General features: G+C 54.7%; 2 protein-coding genes across 4 annotated transcripts in view; one reads left to right on the top strand and one right to left on the bottom strand.

Moving 5' to 3' along the window:
• The window catches only part of Slc5a10 (solute carrier family 5 member 10), a 65,598-nt gene continuing 47,598 nt past the window's right edge, over nt 1-18,000 (bottom strand). For both annotated transcript variants that reach the window (XM_046420644.2, XM_046420652.1), the window contains 6 exons: nt 7,411-7,518; nt 4,465-4,615; nt 1,306-1,474; nt 931-1,146; nt 447-504; nt 1-357 (listed from right to left, as the gene is read on the bottom strand). In XM_046420644.2, coding sequence (XP_046276600.1) covers nt 251-357; nt 447-504; nt 931-1,146; nt 1,306-1,474; nt 4,465-4,615; nt 7,411-7,518 — 809 coding nt within the window. In that variant the 3' untranslated portion in view covers nt 1-250. The remainder of the gene's footprint in view (nt 358-446; nt 505-930; nt 1,147-1,305; nt 1,475-4,464; nt 4,616-7,410; nt 7,519-18,000) is intronic.
• Nucleotides 15,680-18,000, top strand: part of Fam83g (family with sequence similarity 83 member G) — a 31,467-nt gene continuing 29,146 nt past the window's right edge. The window contains exons 1-2 of one of the 2 annotated variants that reach the window (XM_046420630.1): nt 15,680-15,789; nt 16,334-17,003. In XM_046420630.1, coding sequence (XP_046276586.1) covers nt 16,476-17,003 — 528 coding nt within the window. In that variant the 5' untranslated portion in view covers nt 15,680-15,789; nt 16,334-16,475. Of the gene's footprint in view, nt 15,790-15,832; nt 15,987-16,333; nt 17,004-18,000 lie in introns of those variants that run through there. The other variant, XM_058572161.1, reaches the window with a different exon arrangement.

The following is an 18,000-nucleotide window of genomic DNA, read 5'->3' as shown; positions in this document are numbered from 1 at the left end:
TTAGAATGTCCATCAGAAATCTCATTTTCTTTCCAATTATGACTATTTTGGTGCTATTTTTGAAATATCATGTTCTTTTATCCCCCTAATTTTTCAGGGCACCTATTTTGCTAGCCCCAGAGAATCACTGAGCACTGATGCACAGGGTAGCCATGAGGGGAGTCCGTCCCCTTCTGGGGTCAGTGTTCACTTTGAGAGGGGGTGGCCCTGAGGACTCTGGGCCCCCACCTTCCTACCTAGGGTGGCAGGATCAGGCAAAATAGGCATAAAAGAAGATGTTGACGCACATGAGCAGGATGGCGTTGAAGCCACACACACGGGCCCAAAAGGTTCGTTTCTGGTGTGGTTGGCTGTCACCTGGAGGGGTTTCAGGAGGGACAGGTGAGCAACACAGGCTTCATCAGGCACCATGCCTCTCGCTTTGGTGCTGAGAGTCACCCATTTACCTGCTTTGGCTGCCAGGGACAGATCCCGAGCCAGGGTCCACCAGGTAAGATTCTCAATCTGCAAGGAATGAGCAGGGATGGAGGTGTGGCAGGGCAAGGGCAAGCCCCACGCCAGTCAGGGGTCAGAGACAGAAAGATGAAAGTCGAGTTCAAAAAGGCCACAGAGGAGCAGGGTGCAGTGGCTCAGGAGGCTGGGGCAGGAAGATTGCAAGTTCAAAGCCAGCCTCAGCAACTTAGTGAGGCCCTGTCTCAAATAAAAAAATAAAAAGGGCTGGGGATGTGCTTAGTAGTTAAACGCCCCCTCCAAGTGTCCCCCTACCCCCCATAAAAGGCACAGAGGTCAGGGCCATCCAGGGGTAGGGATCAAAGGCTAGAAAATTCTGGAGTCAGTGAGGATCAGGGATCCGAGTGGGACCAGAGTCAGAAATTGTTAGGCGTCAGGTCAGGGATGACCTGTGGGGCTCAGGGGTCAAGGCAGGCTCACCTGAACAGTCTGCGGGGGTGAGGTCAGTAGGCTTCCGGCTGCCGCGACAGCACCCGTGAGCACAAACAGGGCAATGGCGAAGTGCAGGTAGTGGATGCTGCTGAGGATGGCTGGCCGCGTGTCGGGGTCACCACAGGGGGGCACTGGGTTCAGGAATTCTAGCACCAGTCTCAAAGCACCCAGCACCAGCCCTGCCATCAGGCCCCAGAAGGCCCCCTGGGGAGGAAGGAGGCAGGGCTTGTGGGAGGAAGACCAAACCCCCACCTCCTGCCCCAGGCAGCCGGCAAAGATCTAAAGGGACTCTAGCCCATCTGCAGGCGGACGGGAGGTCTCCTAGCTGAGCCTGCTGGCCTGCATCCTGTCCTTCCCACCCACCTGCTCATTGGCACGTGGCCAGAAGATGCCCAGGATGAAGACTGCAGTCACTGGGGGGGCCAGAGAGCTGGTCACAGACTGCATGTAGACGAAGAGCTGCCCGCTGTTGGAACCCTGAAGGATGGGAATCCAGGCCACGCTCACACCAATTAGCACCACGATGACCAGCCTGCGGGCAGCAACAGGTGGCTCTGGATACCCTTCCTTAGCCCCTCCATCTGCCTCTGGTCACTAAGACTCTTCCATCTGTGCCCTGAGGCCCAGCTCCTGGCCGCTGGCCTGTTCTACCAGGAACAGGGTTTGTTCCCCACCCTTCTAGGGCTTCCTGCACCTGTAGGTCCAGTCCCTGGGTCTCAGTGCTGCCTCCTCCTTCCCCTGGGGGGTCTCTGTTGAGTCAGTCCTTAGGGCTCCCTTGTGCCTGGAGGACTCCCACAAAGCACCTGTTCCACCTTCATGTGCACATCAACCTGGGTAACCCCTTGTGTCTCGACTGGAAGCTCCAGGAGGGCAGGAGGCCCTTCTCTTTTTTTCGTGACTAAATATTTGGGGATTGCAGGAACGAGCTGCTCCCCTCACCATGGGGCCAGACTGACCTCATGGTGGTTCCTGAACACAGCATGTTCTCTCCAGCTGCCTGGCCTTTGCAGAAGCCCAGCCTTCCAGCATATTCCTCACCCCCTGCAGCTCTATGCGACAGACCCCCACCCACCGTAGGACAATTTCCATCCTAGGAAGTAAGAGTTGAAGCCAGGCGGCCTGGGCTGGGGCTGGGGCTGGAGCCTGGACTCCTCAGATTTGAAGCTTAAGTCCTTTTGACTGGCCCGTGGGAGACCTGTCCCCTTCCTGGTGGCAGCCACTCTCCCTGTTTGTCCAAGCACCCCTTCACTGCCAGGCTTCATTCCTTCCCTGGACAAAACGCTTGGGAGCACAGCACCTCACCAGAAGCCCTGACTCAGCAGGGAACCGTGCCTGGCTTTGGCCCAGTGCTCAGACCAGCAGAGAAAACAATCAAGGATGCAACCCAGCGGAAGCTGTAATCCAGGAGGGCTTCCAAGAGGGGCGTGCCCAGAGCCTTGAAGGGGTGTGGGACCCGCTAAGGAGACAAGCAGAGGCGCTGCGTCCCACCTGCTCCTTCCTGGCAGAGCACCCCTCAACCCTATGTCCTGAGCCAGTCGGCACACAAGGTGGGAGGTGGTGGGACCTGTTGGATTCCCCAGCAGGGCAGCAGGGTGTCAGGGGCTGTGTGTGCAGCCGGGATGCTCCTTCTCTGTGGCTCTTGGCCTACCTGCCTGACTTCCTTTTTTCCCCTTCTAAGCCTGAGGGAGAGGGTGGAGGAAGGAGGTGCCATCTCGATTAAGGCTAATTAACCCTTACCCTGGTAGCGGCAGGTGCTACCTTCTTCAAAGGCCCAGGCGGACATCCATTAACACGGCCGCCCCACCCTCTCACACAAGGCTCAGCAGCTGAGGGCCCTAGGCCTCTGCAGCCAACGGGCTGGGCCTGGGCCCTCCCCTTTCTCTTGCCCTCCAGAGTTTCCTTTCTGATTCAGCCACCAGCATCAGCCAGCGGGACCCCCAAACCCAGAGGCTAGAATGCCTCTCTCCCACTTCTCCTTAGTAAACCCTCCTGGGCTCCACATGGGATTCTCCCTACCCATCCCATCGTCAGGAGGAATGGGTCCCTCCATCACGCTCCCTGGGGGATGCTGCCTCGGTCACAGGGAAGGTCTTCAAGGCAGGGGGTGGGAGCTGAGCTCTTGGAGTCCTCCACAGTGCCCAGCTGGCCACAGGGTCCCAGGAAGGGGACAGAAGGGGAGGGCAGGGGAGGGCAGGGAAAGAACGGAGGTTCTGTAGGGGGGCAGGAAGAGATGGGAAGGAAGGCCAAGGCATGGTTGGAGGGAGTGAGCCGACACAATCAGGGACCAGGTTGGGACTCTGGCTTCAGGCTCAGCAGGGACAGGACCATCCTGGGCCACATAGCAGCTGAAGAACCACAGGAGGAACAGGGGACCCAGAGGGGGAGAGGCAGGCAGGGGGCTGGTGCCCAGGATGAAGGGACACGGAGGACCCTGCACCAGGGAGAAGAGAGTCCGCCTGTCTGCAGAGGAGCGCGCTCACACTCGCCCGCCTTCTGACAGGTCCCAGCAGGCCCTTCTGACAGAAGCCCCATCTGTTTTGCATCACTGGGACAACCGCCTGAAGCTCTGGGGAAGATCCCACCCCAGGGACAGGCACCCTGAGCTCCTGGATAGAGGCTGCTCTGTTGACAAGGGTAGTGCCCGAAGGATGCCCCCCCACCCCTGCTAGCAGGTCGGGTTCGCAGGCTTGGAGGGACAGGAACAATGGGGCCAGAGGGGTGGAGAGGGTCCAGACAGGCAGGCGTGCACCCTTAGAGACACCTAACCCAAGACCAAGTACCTCCCTACAGGATTTCCAAGGACCCAGCTGGGCATGGGGATATGGGGATGGGCCAGACACTGAGCCTGTCCTCACAGAACACCCAGCGCCCCCACGGGAAGGAGGTTTGGGAAGATCATTTGGTCTTAGAAAGACCCCATGTGCTGTGGGAAGAATCTGCGGGAATGGGAAGAGGGCTCGTTCCTTGGATGGGGATATCAGAGTGGGCTCCGTGGAGGAGGGGGTACTTGGGCTGAATCTAGAAAAATCAAGCTGAGTCGTTGAGGTGAAGGAGGAGAGGACGAGCAGGGCTAGTGGAAATGGTCAGAGCTCAGTGGGGCGGGGGTATGGAGGCCAGGGGGACCCCTGTGGCTTGAGTATGGGCGTCCTGAGTGCTAGATCAGGGACCCTCTATGAGGCAGCTAAAAACCATCAGGAAGGGTAGGGGCCCACATTTTGGGGGAGACAGAGAGACCTCTAGTATGGTTGGGGAGGTAGTTCACCCCAGCAGATAGGGTGAGAGGTGCATCCCGGATGAGAGCCGTGACCCTGAGGGGCTGGACAGAGGAGCCACATGGGAGGTGGGATGGATACAATATCCTCCTCTTTTCTCCCCTCCCTCCCAGCCTTCTCTTTCCTCCACCAGGCAAACTCCTACACATCCCTCAAAGTCCTCCTCTGAGGGGGCGGGGGGCTCGTGAGCTGGTCATGTGGCTGCACGATTCCGCTGTCTCCTGACTCCCTGGCACCCCACCACCCGTACCGTCCCACCATCAGCAGCTCCCGCTCGCTAGCCCAGGGCCGCAGCCGCTTCCAGATGTCCATGGTGAAGAGAGTGCTGCTGCTGTTGAAGATGGAGGTCAGCGATGACATGAGGGCGGCCATCATCACTGCAATCATCAGCCCTCGCAGACCTGGACACGGGGATGGAGACTCACTGGGAACCCCGCCTGGCCCTGGCCCTGGTCCTCAGAGGCCCTCCTGCCTGGGCCCTGGGTTCTGCGGCGGGTTTGCTGTGGAACTCCTTGGCATCCCAAGGACCCTCTCTCTTCACTGGAGGGACAGGAACAATGGAGCCAGAGGGGTGCAGAGGAATAGTGGGGCCAGAGAGGCTGGCTCAAAGGAAAGCCAAATAAGTGGTCATGCCCCGCTGGTGTTGTGGGGTCCACACCGTGAGACCCCCCCAAAATAGGAGGCCCCGGGGGAGGCCAACCAATGCTGAGCTAGAAGGACTTCTGCACTCACTGCCTGAGCTCGCAGCTTGCTGGCCACTCAGGCCCTGACTGCATACTCCCCGACCGTGGGTGTTATTACCAGCCTCTCATTTCTGCAGTCTGTGAGCTGACGAGGCACTTTCACACCCATGACTTCATCCCGGGGCAAGATCATTAGCCCCGTTGGACAGATGAGGAAATGGAAGCTCAGGGAAGGGAACAGAGTCTCCCAGGGATTCACAGCGGGGCCAGAGGCAGAACCTGGGGGCGGGGTGGGGGTGGTGAAGAAGGCTTGGGGTGGGAATCCTTGGGTGGGAGGTCACACCCTGGGCAGGGCACATGCCTCATCCCCATGCACGGTGGCCCAGGCTCTGGAATTTCCTGCCACTTCCTCTGTGTGTGTGTGTGTGTGTGTGTGTGTGTGAGTGTGTGTGTGTGTGTGGCAGGCCCCAGCAGGCATGGTGAGTCCCCTCTGGTTGGCTCTGTGGGAAACAGAGGAAGATTCCCAGAAGCAGGAGAAAGACATGCTATTATTGTCAGGCAAGGGGTGAAGAAGTTCCCTAGCAAAGCCAGGGAGGTCTTCTGGCAAAGGCTTCTGGGAGTAAGAGGCTCAAGAAAGGTCTTAAATAGGGGAAGAGGCACTTGACTGTGAACTCATTTGCTGTGTGGCTTCAGGCTGCTCTTCCATCCCCCTCCACCTCAGGGCTTTGCTCCAGGTCTGTCTCCAAAAACTCCTGCAGTTCTACCTCTTGCCCAAAGATGGGTCTGACAGGGGACCCCTCCCCTGAGGGCTCAGCCTTACGGGTGCCATTTATTTAGCCTGCCTGGTATGTCTGGTCTTGACTATGCATCTGACTTGCTGTGTGACTCCAGACATCCCACAAGCCTTTCTGTTTACTGACTGGGATGGAGCTCATAGGAAAGTTAGTTAAATTATGGTTTTTCTCCCCAAAACATTTCTCAACCCTCCACATCTTGCTCAGGGAGGTAGATAAACTTGGGACTTATTCGACTTCTCAGAGAGCTCAAGGACTAGAGAGGAGTGTTGGGTGTTGCACTAGGGACTTAGTGGGTCCCCCTCCCCAGAGTGGATGGGGCAGGTGAAGCCCAGAGGTGGGAACCCACAGAGTGGCCACAGGTCTTAGGCCGGGCAGCTTCCCTGGGTTATTATGTTTAATCCCAGCAACAAAGCTGAGGGGTGGGTAGATGTCATTATCTGCAATTTACAAATGAGGACACGGAGTCTCCAAGCAGGCAAGTGGCATGCCCTAAATATTTCAGCCAGCAAGTAGCAGGGCCACTATCTGTTCCCAGGCCTGTGCATTGCTGTCCCCTGGGCCTGGACTCTGCTGGAGGAAGGGAGGAGCAGGGGTGGGCCTGACTGGAAGACCAGGAAGCCTCTGGAGGCAGGAGCCGAGGACCTGATCATCCAGAGGAGAGGCTCGGGCTGCTCAGAAAGCTGACTCTCCTCTTTGCTTCAGCTGGAACCTCACACAGCCATTGCTCAGTTGCTTTGGCTTGCACACCTCCAGTGACAAGGAACTCAGTACTCCACATCGGACCAGCAGGGTTGCTGCCACCCGGAGAAATGTGGAAACAGCCAGACCTGCCCATGTTTCTACCCAGGAGCCTGCAGGATCCTGGGGGAGGCAGAGGATGGGGCTTAGGCTTGCAGATACAGAGGGACTGGGGTCTGAATTTCTAATCTTGGCAAAAAAAAAGCAGAGGACCTGGGTTTGTGTCTCAGTTACTCTGTAACCTCCAAGAAGTCACTTACCACTCTCCGTGCCTCAGTTTCCCCATGTGTAAAATGGAGCCAGTAACTAGTATTACATGGGTTGGTAAAAGAGCTTGTTATCAGAACATAAGAGAGAGAGAGAGAGTACAGTATGGGTCAGAGTGACTAGCTCTAGGGGAAGATAAACCAGGTTCAAATTCTAGGCTGGTGGCCTACTTGCCATGTGACCTTGCAAGGTCACTGCACCTCTATGGATCTCAATTTATTGTTATTTATTCAGTCGTACTTGGGGTTGAACCCAGGTGTGCCCAACCAACTAAATGAGCTACACCCGGCTCTTTTTTTGAGACAGGGTTTCCCTAAGTTGCTTAGGGCCTCGCTAAATTACTGAGGCTGTTCGTGAACTTTTGATCCTTCTGCCTCAGCCTCCAGAGCCACTGGGATTACAGGCGTGTGCCACTTTGGCAAGAATTTCTCCATCTTTAAAATGGCGCTGCTACTAACGGTACTGAGGGGGTCTAGAAGAGGAAGTGAGTTCACCCCATGGGAAGCGTGGACAGGCCTGACACCCAGGTACCAACGTTTTGGTTCATGGTTACTTCTCTCTAGAAGAAGGGCCTCCCACTCGATGTCACACAAAGTCACACTGAATCCAGGGTGACCTCCACCGCCCCCCAGCGCCCTTCGCCCTCATGGGGCCTGAGGTTCCATCCCCACTCCAGCTCTGCTCAGACCTCCCAACCCCACCCAGCCTCACCTATGGGCATCAGCTCCATGACCAGCTTGGGATAGGCGACGTTGGAGCAGCCGATCTCAACCCCACAGGCCCGCAGGCACTCGGACGGCACCACACAGCCAACGTCATCTGCAAGACACAGACATTCGGTGCCCATGTCTGCTATACACCATCCCTTCTCTCAGACATGGGCACCTGGGGTGGGAGAGACCAGGCCAGGGTCGCAGTTTGGCTCAGACCTGCTCTGTTCACCACCCCTGACTACTTATTGCTTGATGAGCCCTGGGGAGAGGATGGCATTGGGGACCCTTCTGGCTCTTGACATCCTTGCTCCCTTGCCCTTCTTTCAGTTACCCCTACTCCCCACCCCCAGGCCAGGGGGCTTGCCTGTGGCCATGCCAGCAAGAGCAGCCAGCCTCCAGAGCTTATTGGGCTGCTGGTCTTCCCTGTCCCCTCCACCTGCCCCCAGTCTTTTCCATAAAGGGGGAAATGAGAGGCCTGTGGTAGGGGACTTGCCTGTGGCAGGGTCCTGCCCAGCTCCTTAGCTGCCCCTGGTTTTTCTGGGGATACTAGGGATTGAACCCACTGAGTCACACGCCCAGCCCTTTTTATTTTTTTATTTATTTAAAATTTTTTTTTTACCTTTATTCTATTTATTTATTTATTTTTATGTGGTGCTGAGGATCGAACGCAGGGCCTCGCACATGCTAGGCAGGCAGTCTACCGCTGAGCCACAACCCTAGCCCCTATTTTTTTAATTTTTATTTTGAGGCAGGATCTTGCTCAATTGCTTAGGGCCTAAGTTGCTGAGGCTGGCCTTGAACCTGCGATCCTTCTGCCTCAGCCTCCTGAGCCACTAGGATTACAGGCATACGCCTTGGCACCCAGCTACCCTGGCTTTTGTGTTCAGTCAGCAATACACTGGAGGAGGGGACTTCGGAGGTCAGCTTGGAGCCGCTTGCTTGGGCGTGTAAGTCACTCCTCTGCAGCTAGCCCAACCCGAGCAGGACCATGGTGAAAGTTCAGGAGTCCACACGGCCTGCCTGCTTGACCTTTCCTGTTGTAAGGTGTAGGGCCAAAGCCTGTCCATTCCCCTATCCCCTACTGTGGGGATCAGGCTGCAGGCCAGGCCACTTCCTGCTGCTGTGCCAACTCCAACATGATCAGCCCTTCTGACCCTCTGGCATCAGAAACACCTGACCCTCTGGTTCACATCTATCTTCTCTCCCTTGGCCCCGGGGTTCAGGACCCATAGGCCTCCCCTTCTGCTCCTACTCCCCAGCCCCACACCCACTGAGGCCTGTGCACATTTTCCCCAAAGCCTCACCCCAACACTGATACCCTCACTTACTCCAAGATGTCCTCAGAAGTCCCCTCTTCCAAAAAGGAAAAGAAAGGTGTGTGTGCGTGTGTGTGTGCCATAAAAATCAAAGGGAGCTCAGTGGTGCAGAGGAAGGAGAAAGAGAAATACTGGGGAATGTTATTGGCCGAATTATATTGTCATGTTGTGTGCATGTACAAATATGTGACAACAAGGTCCACCATCATGTACAACTCTAATGCATTATCAAAAAAATATGGGGAAAGATCAAATTAAAAAAAAAATCCCCTGCTCCATCTAAATAAAACCATCCTGCTCTCCCTTTGGTCCTCTCACTCCTCATGGCTTTCCCTCATCTCTTGTCACCCGTGGGATGTCTTGGACATGTTTATTGGGGCTCGTGTCTCTTTCCTTGGGTGGATGAGCCTGGTGAGGTGGGGACCGTGCACAGTGGCCAGCCGTTGAATGCATGGGTGAATTCATGAATTTAAGGCTCACCCGAGACTTGGACAGGACCTTAAATCCAGGTATTCCTAGCAAGGTGCTGAGCAGAGTTCCTGGCCCTGCATTCAGACTCCTGGGGCAGTTGTTGTTGCAGAGCTGTGGCCCTCTGTGTGTCCCCTCTGGGCAGTCATGGATCTCCTGTGCTCTGCAGGACCAGATATCCAGGCTTCCTGAATACTAGCCCTGGCAACACCCGGGTTACCTCCGGCTCAGAATGTCCTCCTTCTTCCTCGTCCCACCACGGCCAGCCTCCCTCTCCTCTCTCTCCGACCAGTCCCACACCTTGGCTTACCCTCCCACACCTCTGGGGCCAGCCCTGCCCACTTCCCTCTGCAACTGCCCCAGCTCCATTGTCTCCTGGCTCCTTTCCAGATCAAAGCTCTCACGACACAGCTGACTTCTCAGGAACCTCCCTCAGACCCCCAACCCTTGGAGCCCAGAACATTCTGGGAAAAAAAAAAGTCCTTTCTATGACATTCAAGGCCTTTGAAAATAGGTCCCAGAACCTCTGTCCCGACACCCCAGCACCTGTGCACCTGCCACCCTGACCTGCCTTGTATTTTCTCAAACACGCCCAGCACTTGGACGCCTCCAGGCTTCTGCAGACGCCATCCGCCTCCCAGGGCAGCACCCTCTTTTGAACACCCACCACCACCCTTGTTTACCTCTTGCTTCGAGGCCCATTGCAAAGGTCTTGTCCTCTGAGGCCCTCCCTGGCAACCCCTCAGCAACCCCCCCCCAGCACCCCAGGCAGGGGCAGGTTCTTCCCTGGGGCTTCTAAGACCAAGGTCTGAATCACTGGTGTTTGTTTACATATTCTACTCCCCCACCAGACCTAGAGCTCGTCAAGGGCAGACACTAGGTTTGAATCATCTCCCGGTTCCAGTATCACCCAGCCCAGGGCTGGGCCCGGAGGAGACAGTTGATGAACAACTGTTGAATGAATGAATGAGTAAGTGAATGAATGGTGGGGGGGAAGGAGGAAAGGGAGAAAGGATCCTAGAAAGAGTCATGAAGGAGTTCAAGCGCGGCTTGATCCAGCTTCCTATCCCACCTTCTTTACCCTCACAAATGTTGTAGGATCAGAAAGGGCAGAATTGCCCGATCTCAGATCCAAGACCCTTGTCCGGCCACTGAGGCCACAAAGGTCCAGGATTCAGAGAGCAGATAGGAGCCCCTACTGAGAGACTCTGGGCCTGGACGGGCTGGCTTGGGCACTGGAGTACCCAGCCCTCCTGGGAGGGACAGGTGAAGCATCATAGCCACATAATGGCTCAGAAAGCCAGAGTCAGGAGATTCTTCCCAAGTTTATTCAGCCCAATTCAGGCTCCTGGCATGGGTACCGCCTCTGGGCATTACAGGTTGGACCAAGTGTTTGTGCTGAACACAAACTGCTTTATGACCGTGGCAGCAGCATGTCGCCATTTAAACACAGTCCCCTGGCATGCTAGCTCGGGGCGAGCAGCCTGGGGCCACAGAGAGTCGGGTAGCTGGGCCTGCAGGCTTTCTCCTGCACGCCTGGGAGTTCCCTGCCAGGCTCTGGTCTAGCGATGGCAGCCGGCTCTGCCAGGACCCACACCAGAGCCCTGGAATTTCACCTCTCCTTGTCCCCAACACCCTTCTTCCCCACGGCCAAGGCTGAGTCCAGCTCAGTTACTGAGTAAACTGGGCCATATTCTCGCTGCCCCTTCTAATGCACCCCTCTTCTAAACCCACCAGTCTCCCTGTGCCCCTCTCTGCTCCCAACCATCTGTGGCTCCCAGGACCCAGCCAGGGGATCTCCAGGCTCCCAATGTGTCAGTCAAGGCTTCCTACCCTCCTCATTACCCTTGCCCCCACCCGATTCCACCCAAACTTCTGGAGAGCACCCCAGGCTCTCTTGGACACCTCTGGGTCACGGTGTTTGTTGTTAACTTTTCCCTCCTTCATAAGCCCAATACTAATTCCTGTCAATTCAGAGATGTCTGGGCTTCCCAGGTTTGGGGGCAACATCCTCCATAGCACCAATAACTTTGTAACCTCTGTGTGTCCTGCCTCTGTATCACATCGTGATTATGGATATCCTGGAAGAAGCCTGGGTCCCAGGAGTGCCCAGCACATGGCAAAAAGTGGTAACTTGTGCTAGTGTTTGTTGACTGACTGCATGATTCTCTTCCAAGGAGGCTACTGGACATACCACCTTGAGTGGGTGTCAAGGTGCTCCTTATGCCTGGTTCAGGCCTGGAAGCCAGCCCAGACACTGGTGGGCAGCAGGCAGCAGGAGAAAGACAAACACACCCCAACCCAAGACCAACTTTTCCAGCCCCTTGTCATGTGATCCTGAGTGATTATTTAAGGTCTCTGAGACTAAAATCTTGCTCTATGAAAACTTTTTGGGGGCTACCTATATTCCCCAGACGTAACCTAAATTCCATACCATCTACAAAAAACGAGCTCAAAATTTATCACAGAATTAAATGCATAATGTTAACAAGGATCCAATTTGGAACAATGGGAGAAAAATCTTCAGGACCTAAAGCTAGGCTGAGTTCTTGGATGTGACACCAAAGCATGATCCATAAAAGGAAAAACTGACACATGGAAACTCATTAAAATTCGAAACTTCTCTGTAAACAAAACCAAACAGCCCTCATCAGTAAAAGAAATGGTCCATTAGAAGATGGGCAAAGGACACAAAGAGACATTTTGTCAGAGGGCATGCGGATGGCGAATAAGACCTAGAAGTTCAATAACAACCCTTAGGAAAGTGCGAACTCAAACTGCAGGGAGAGGGTCAGGACCCAGGCATAGTGGCCCAAGACTGTCATCTCCGAGACTCAGGGACCGAAGGATCCCAAGGAGAAGCCTTCAGGAGGATTGCAGAATCAAGGCCAGCCTTGGCAACCTAGTGAGATCTGGTCTCAAACTAAACTCAAAAAGGGCTGGGGAGGGAGTTGAGTGGTAGAATGTCCCTGAATTCAATATCCAGTACTGTGGGGGGAAAGTGGTAACACCAGGCTCTGGCAAGGATGAGGAGGAATTGGATCATTTGTGCATCGTTGGTGGGAATGTAAGGTGGTGCAGCCACTCTGGAAAACAGATGAGCAATTTGTTTATACAACTACCAGGAATTGTACTCTGGGCCACTTATCCCCAAGAAATAAGACCTTCTGTTATATACAGTAGCTTTATTTGTAACGATTCAAAACTAGAAACAGCTACTATGTCCTCAACAGCTGAAATGTTTAAAAGGACAAGAATGGGCAGTGTGACTGCTGATGGATCCTCAGTTTCTTTTTTCCTTTGGATACTGGGGATTGAATCCATGGGTGCTTCATCACTGAGCTATGTCCCCAGTCTTTTTTTTCTTTTTTTTTTTTTTTTTTTTTTGAGACTGGGTCTTGCAAAATTGCTGAGACTGGCCTCCAACTTATGATCCTCTTGCCTCAGCCTCCTGGAATTATAGGAGTACACTGTTACACCCAGCTCTCAGTTTTTTTCTTTTTTTTTTTAAATATTTTTTTAGTTATACATGGACACAATATCTTTATTTTGTTCATTCATTTTTATGTGGTGCTGAGGATTGAACCCAGTGCCTTACATGCATGAAGCAAGCACTCTGCCACTGAGCCACCCAGCCCTCTCAGTTTCTTTCTTTTTTAAAAATATTTTTTAGTTGTTCATGGATGGACCTTTATTTTAACTTATTTGTATGTGATGCTGAGAATCGAACCCAGTGCCTCACACAGGCTAGGCAAGCACTCTGCCACTGAGCTACAACCCCAGCCCTCTCAGTTTCTTTTTTAAGTGATGAAAAGTTGTTCCAAAATTATATTGTGGTGATGGTTTTTACAACTTCTTGTATAACAAAATACACCAACTATATAATGTAAATGGGTGAATTAAATTACATACGCACTATACTTCAATAAAGCTGTAAAAATAAATCCTGACATTTAAAATAAGACTTTTTAAAAAGTTTAAAAAAAGTTTAAGAGGACTACCTGCATACATGGACTACTAGTCAGCAATAAAAAAAGAGCAAACTAGAGGGGCACAATGGTGCATGCTTATAATCCTAGCAACTGGGGAGGCTGAGGCAGAAGGATCCCAAGTTTGAGGCCAGTCTCAGCAACTTAGCAAGACTCTGTCTCAAAATAAAAAAGTAAAAGGGCTAGGGATGTGGCTCAGTGGTTAAGCACCCCTGGCTTCTATCTCAAAAAAAAAAAAAAAAAACAAAACCAACCCCTCCCCACAGCAAACTACAGATGGTCTCCAATTTATCATTTGACTTAAAAGTTTTTGACTGTGGTGGTGAGAACCTGATATGAGTGCTAAAGAAACTGTTTGCCAAATCTTGGATCTCGAACTTTTCCAGGGCTAGCAATATGTGACCCCATCTTCTCCAGTGATACTGGACAGCAATTGCCAACCGTGGTTCCTACTCAGCCTGCTGGTCACAAGGGGAAATGGTGGGCACTGTGCAGTGTTCTGCTGCTAAGTTGTGATGCTCTGAGGCAAGATGTGCCCAGGGTGTATTCAACTTTCAATGTTTCCTCTTTACCATGGGTTTATCAGAACCTAACCCCACAGTAAGTCAAGAAGCCTCTATACCAATACACACAACTCCCTGGATAAATCACCAGAGAATTATGCCCAGGGGCAAAGAAAACAAAACAAAACAAAACAAAACAAAACCCCACTCCTCAAAGGATACATACTGCATTTCCCACTTATACAGCACTCTTGAAAAACAAAACCATAGAGATGGAGAACAGATTAGTGGTGGTCAGGGGTTAGGGATGGCAATGGTTGGTGGACACATGCCTCTAATGAGGGAAGTCTTGGTGGTGATGGGACAGTTCTGTATCTTAACTGTGATGGTTACACAAATTGGCACCTTACAGGCTGAGCATATGCATGCACACAAATGGACTACAGTGTGTGTAAGACTGGTGAAATTAGAAGGAGCTCTGTGGTTTCTATCAATATTGGTTTTCTGGCTGAGATACTATGCTGAGGCAAGTTGTTACAATGGGGGAAGTAAAGGAAGGGTCCATGTGAGCTCCCTGTTCAGTTTTTACAACTTCCTGATGGGCAGGTCAGAGCAGGAGTCTGAGGGCCTGAGGCCTTTCAGCCCCAAGAGAGAGCTAGGTCTCCACTCATGAACCCCAGGGCCTCCACGCATTGATAAGATCAAAAGGAGAAACTGAGGATAACTGAGGGTCAGGCTGGGGATCCACAGTGGTAGGGGGTATAAACGGGGCTTCAGGACTTGCCTGGCAGAGCTTTCCCATTAGGACCACTGTCCCCCTCTAGACCTAGGGGGCATGTGGGTATGTGTGTATGTCCCTGGGAAGAGTGAGGGGCCTGACCTCTGGGGCCACTCCCTTTGGACAGAGTAAAGTCACTGGGACTGGGGTGGATGCTCAAGGGGAGGGCAGAACTTGAGGCTTGAGGGATCAGTGGTGGGGACTCCAAGGGGTGCTGGGCGTGGAAGAAAACTGCAGTCACTGCTCAAGTCTTTTCAAGGCAAGGAGGCCTGATCCAATGGGGGTGTCTGGAGGGTCTTGGGGGAGGAGCAATGTGATGGCCAGCCCTCAGCAGAGCACAAGAGCAGTGTCCTTAGGGCCTCAAGTCAGCTCTATTCAGAGTCCTGGGGGCTGGGAGGGAAGGACTGACCCAGGCGCCTGGCACACTGGCTGAGGCAGGTGACAGAATCGGAAATGTTTGTTGGGCCAAGTTTAATGGGCTTTGCTGTCCCGCCCTGACAGTCTGCCTTCAGATGTGGTCCCCAGGCTTCCCCTTAACTAGGGTCCCAAGCCCCAGGGACGCTGAGCAGAGAGCTGGTGGGTTTGACTCCAGCCAGCAGCAGGCGCGTCTCCACCCCTCCCTGTCCCAAGGTTCTGATGTGGCACTGCTCCTGGTGCAGGACAAGTCCCCAGGGACTCCTCCCAGCAGTCAGTAGGCTCATTACTAAGAATTGCGTACATCAGGCCTTGTGAAAGCCCCTGGAGTGTGTGTGTGTTTGTGCGTGTGCGCGTGCCCTACCCCTGCCTGGAGGCTTCCAGCCCAGGAACCCAACTCTACTTGCACTACTGGACAGCTAGGTAGCCACAGAGCCGCCCGGACTTCTTGTCCCACCTGCGAGACTGTACACAGCTAAGTGTTGGACCAGGATCACCAACGGACCCTGTGCGCTCGGGGCGGGAGAGGGGGTCCCCATTTTGTGATCCGAGGGAGACCACTGTCCCTCTTTGAGAGCTCCTGGTCTTTGGCCCCTGAAATTTTCTGAATGCAGGCACCTGGGGATGGAGGTGGCGCAGGAGAGGGGGTCGCACAGCCTTCAAAGACTCCTGTCAAAGACTTTTATCTTTGTGTGTGTGTGTGTGTGTGTGTGTGAATCAGCTTCCGGCCCCGCCCCCGGGGCCGCACGTGACCTCAGGTGGTGGCGGCGGGGTGGGCGTGGCAGCACTTAGTCAGCGGCCCGCCCCCGCCCAGCCCCGGGCTGCAGTCGCCGCCTGTGCGCCTCGCTCTGCCCGCGGCTCCTGTGGCCAGCTCCGCGTTGCGCCAGCGCCCACGCCCACGCCCGCCCGGTAAGCGAGTTCCGGCCGCGTCCCCCACGATCCCGGCATCGCGGGTCGTGGCTCCGGCTAGTCGCGCTCCTGGGACTCCTGGACCCTTGTCCGAGTCCCCGGCCTCCTCCGGGCAGGCCTCTCGGGTTTGCCGGCCCCGATCGTGGAGCGAAGACCCTCCCTTTCCGGGAGCGCAGGGAGCCACAGCGCAGCGCCAGGTGGCTCTGTTTCTTGCCTCCTACTCTTGCAAACTTGTTGGAAGTTCCCTGGCTGCGCTAGGGTTCTTCCGGAGGTGCCTGGGACTTCAGGCAGCTCGGGGAATCTGGGATGTTGTTCCCTGTGCCCTTCAGGCACAGGCACAGGCACAGGCACAGTGGGTCCTGGAAGCGGCCCACGGCCCACGGCCCACGGCCCCTCACCGTCGCTTCCCATCGCACCCCCCACCCTCAGCCCGGCTTCTCCCTTCCCCACCTCCTTCCTCCAGCCCCACCCCCAGCTCTGTCGCCGGTTCCCGCCCCTCCTGCCCTCTGACCTGCGCCTTGCGCTCATCAGTTTCTTCCCACAGGATCCTTATGGGCAGAGGAGCTGAAGCCGCTGGGAGGCCCCAGAGCGCGCTTTGCCCCAGCCGGGGCCGGAGTTAGGATCCTGACCTTGAAGAGCGGTGTCACCCATCCACCCCCAGCCGAAGTGCTGGAGCAGGTGACAGCATGGCCTTCTCCCAGGTGCAGTGTCTGGACGACAGCCACGTGAACTGGCGCTCCAGCGAATCCAAGCCGGAGTTCTTCTATAGCGAGGAGCAGCGGCTGGCACTGGAGGCCCTGGTGGCCCGTGGCCCCGAGGCCTTCTACGAGGTGCTAAAGCGGGAGAACATCCGCGACTTTCTCTCCGAGCTGGAACTCAAGCGCATCTTGGAGACTATCGAGGTGTACGACCCGGGCTCTGAGGATCCTCGGGGTTCCAGCCGCTCCCAGGGGCCCCAGGTCAACGGGGTGGGTGATGGAGAGGAAACCAGTGGGGCAGATGGGACCCCCACTGAGGCGGAGCCGCTGCCACTGCCCTCGCTGGAGTACTGGCCCCAGAAGTCCGACCGCTCCATCCCACAGCTGGACCTAGGCTGGCCCGATACCATCGCCTACCGCGGAGTGACCAGGGCCAGCGTCTATATGCAGCCCCCCATAGACGGGCAGGCCCACATCAAAGAGGTGGTGCGCAAGATGATCAGCCAGGCCCAGAAGGTGAGGGGGCCCCTGAGTGGGAGTTCTTACAGAAGTGCTGGACTGCTGACCTATGCTCACTTGGAGCACAACATGGGGACCCCACAAGGTCCCCAGTGGGTCTCTGCTGTTTTTCTGTCTGACTCCTGGAAGGAGGTTTCACCTGCACCTTCGTGGCATTCCTCAGTTTCTTTGCAGAGGAATAGGGTGCCTGGATCTTCTGGCAGGTGACACTGGGCTGCCCCTTCTCCAAGGGCCTTTGTGCATTGTTGAGGAGTGTAATCCCGTTTCCCCAGGCCTCATGAGTGGGTTCCCCAGGAGGCAATGCAATGGAGTAGGGGGTGGTGGGAAAAAAAATGGTAGGGCTCTCACCTACTCTCCCTTAGGACGATTCACATCACTTCTGAGAGTCTAGAGTCTCACACACAATTGGAGCTCTCTGGTGGGGAAGGCTTTTGTTGGGGTTGGGGGACTAGGCGAGGAGACTGAGAAGCAACATAAGCCATCTCAGGCTGGCCTGGGCATCCATGTTCAGTCCCATCTGCCTGTTTCCTGACTGTTGAGCAACTGAGTGAGTTCTGGTTCACCCTCTCTGAGCCATTTTGTAAGCTTTGTCATGGCAGAACTTTTTCGGACCAGGATCCCTGCATGGGTGTGGGTAAAGAGTCCAGCTGAGGATTGTCCACCTGGGTTGAATTTTACTTTTCAGGCCTTGTTTGGACTTCCTTTTCTTGACTCCTGCATGGCTATGTAGTGTCCTGGCTGTGGGTGGCCATTCCCTGCTGACACACTGACACACATTCTGAGGGGCAATGCATGCCACTTACAGAGATAGCCAGGCCAATCGCTGGACAGCCATGACCTTCAGTGGGTGCTTTTTCCTAATGAGCGCCTTTTGTGGTTTTTGAGCACACCCTGGTGTGGTGGAGAAGGCCGGCCTAGTGAGCTGTATATTGAGAAGGATGCTGAAGCCAGCCGTGGCTTCAGTTTGTGGGACAAGGTGTCCTTACCTGAGTCT

Source organism: Marmota monax, unplaced genomic scaffold, assembly GCF_021218885.2.
Source record: "Marmota monax isolate L192 unplaced genomic scaffold, Marmota_monax_Labrador192_F-V1.1 WCK01_AAM20220418_F8-fsc00397, whole genome shotgun sequence".
Taxonomy (NCBI): Eukaryota; Metazoa; Chordata; class Mammalia; order Rodentia; family Sciuridae; genus Marmota; species Marmota monax.
The sequence above is the reverse complement of the archived record's forward strand: the minus strand, read 5'-3'. Positions and strand labels throughout refer to the sequence as shown.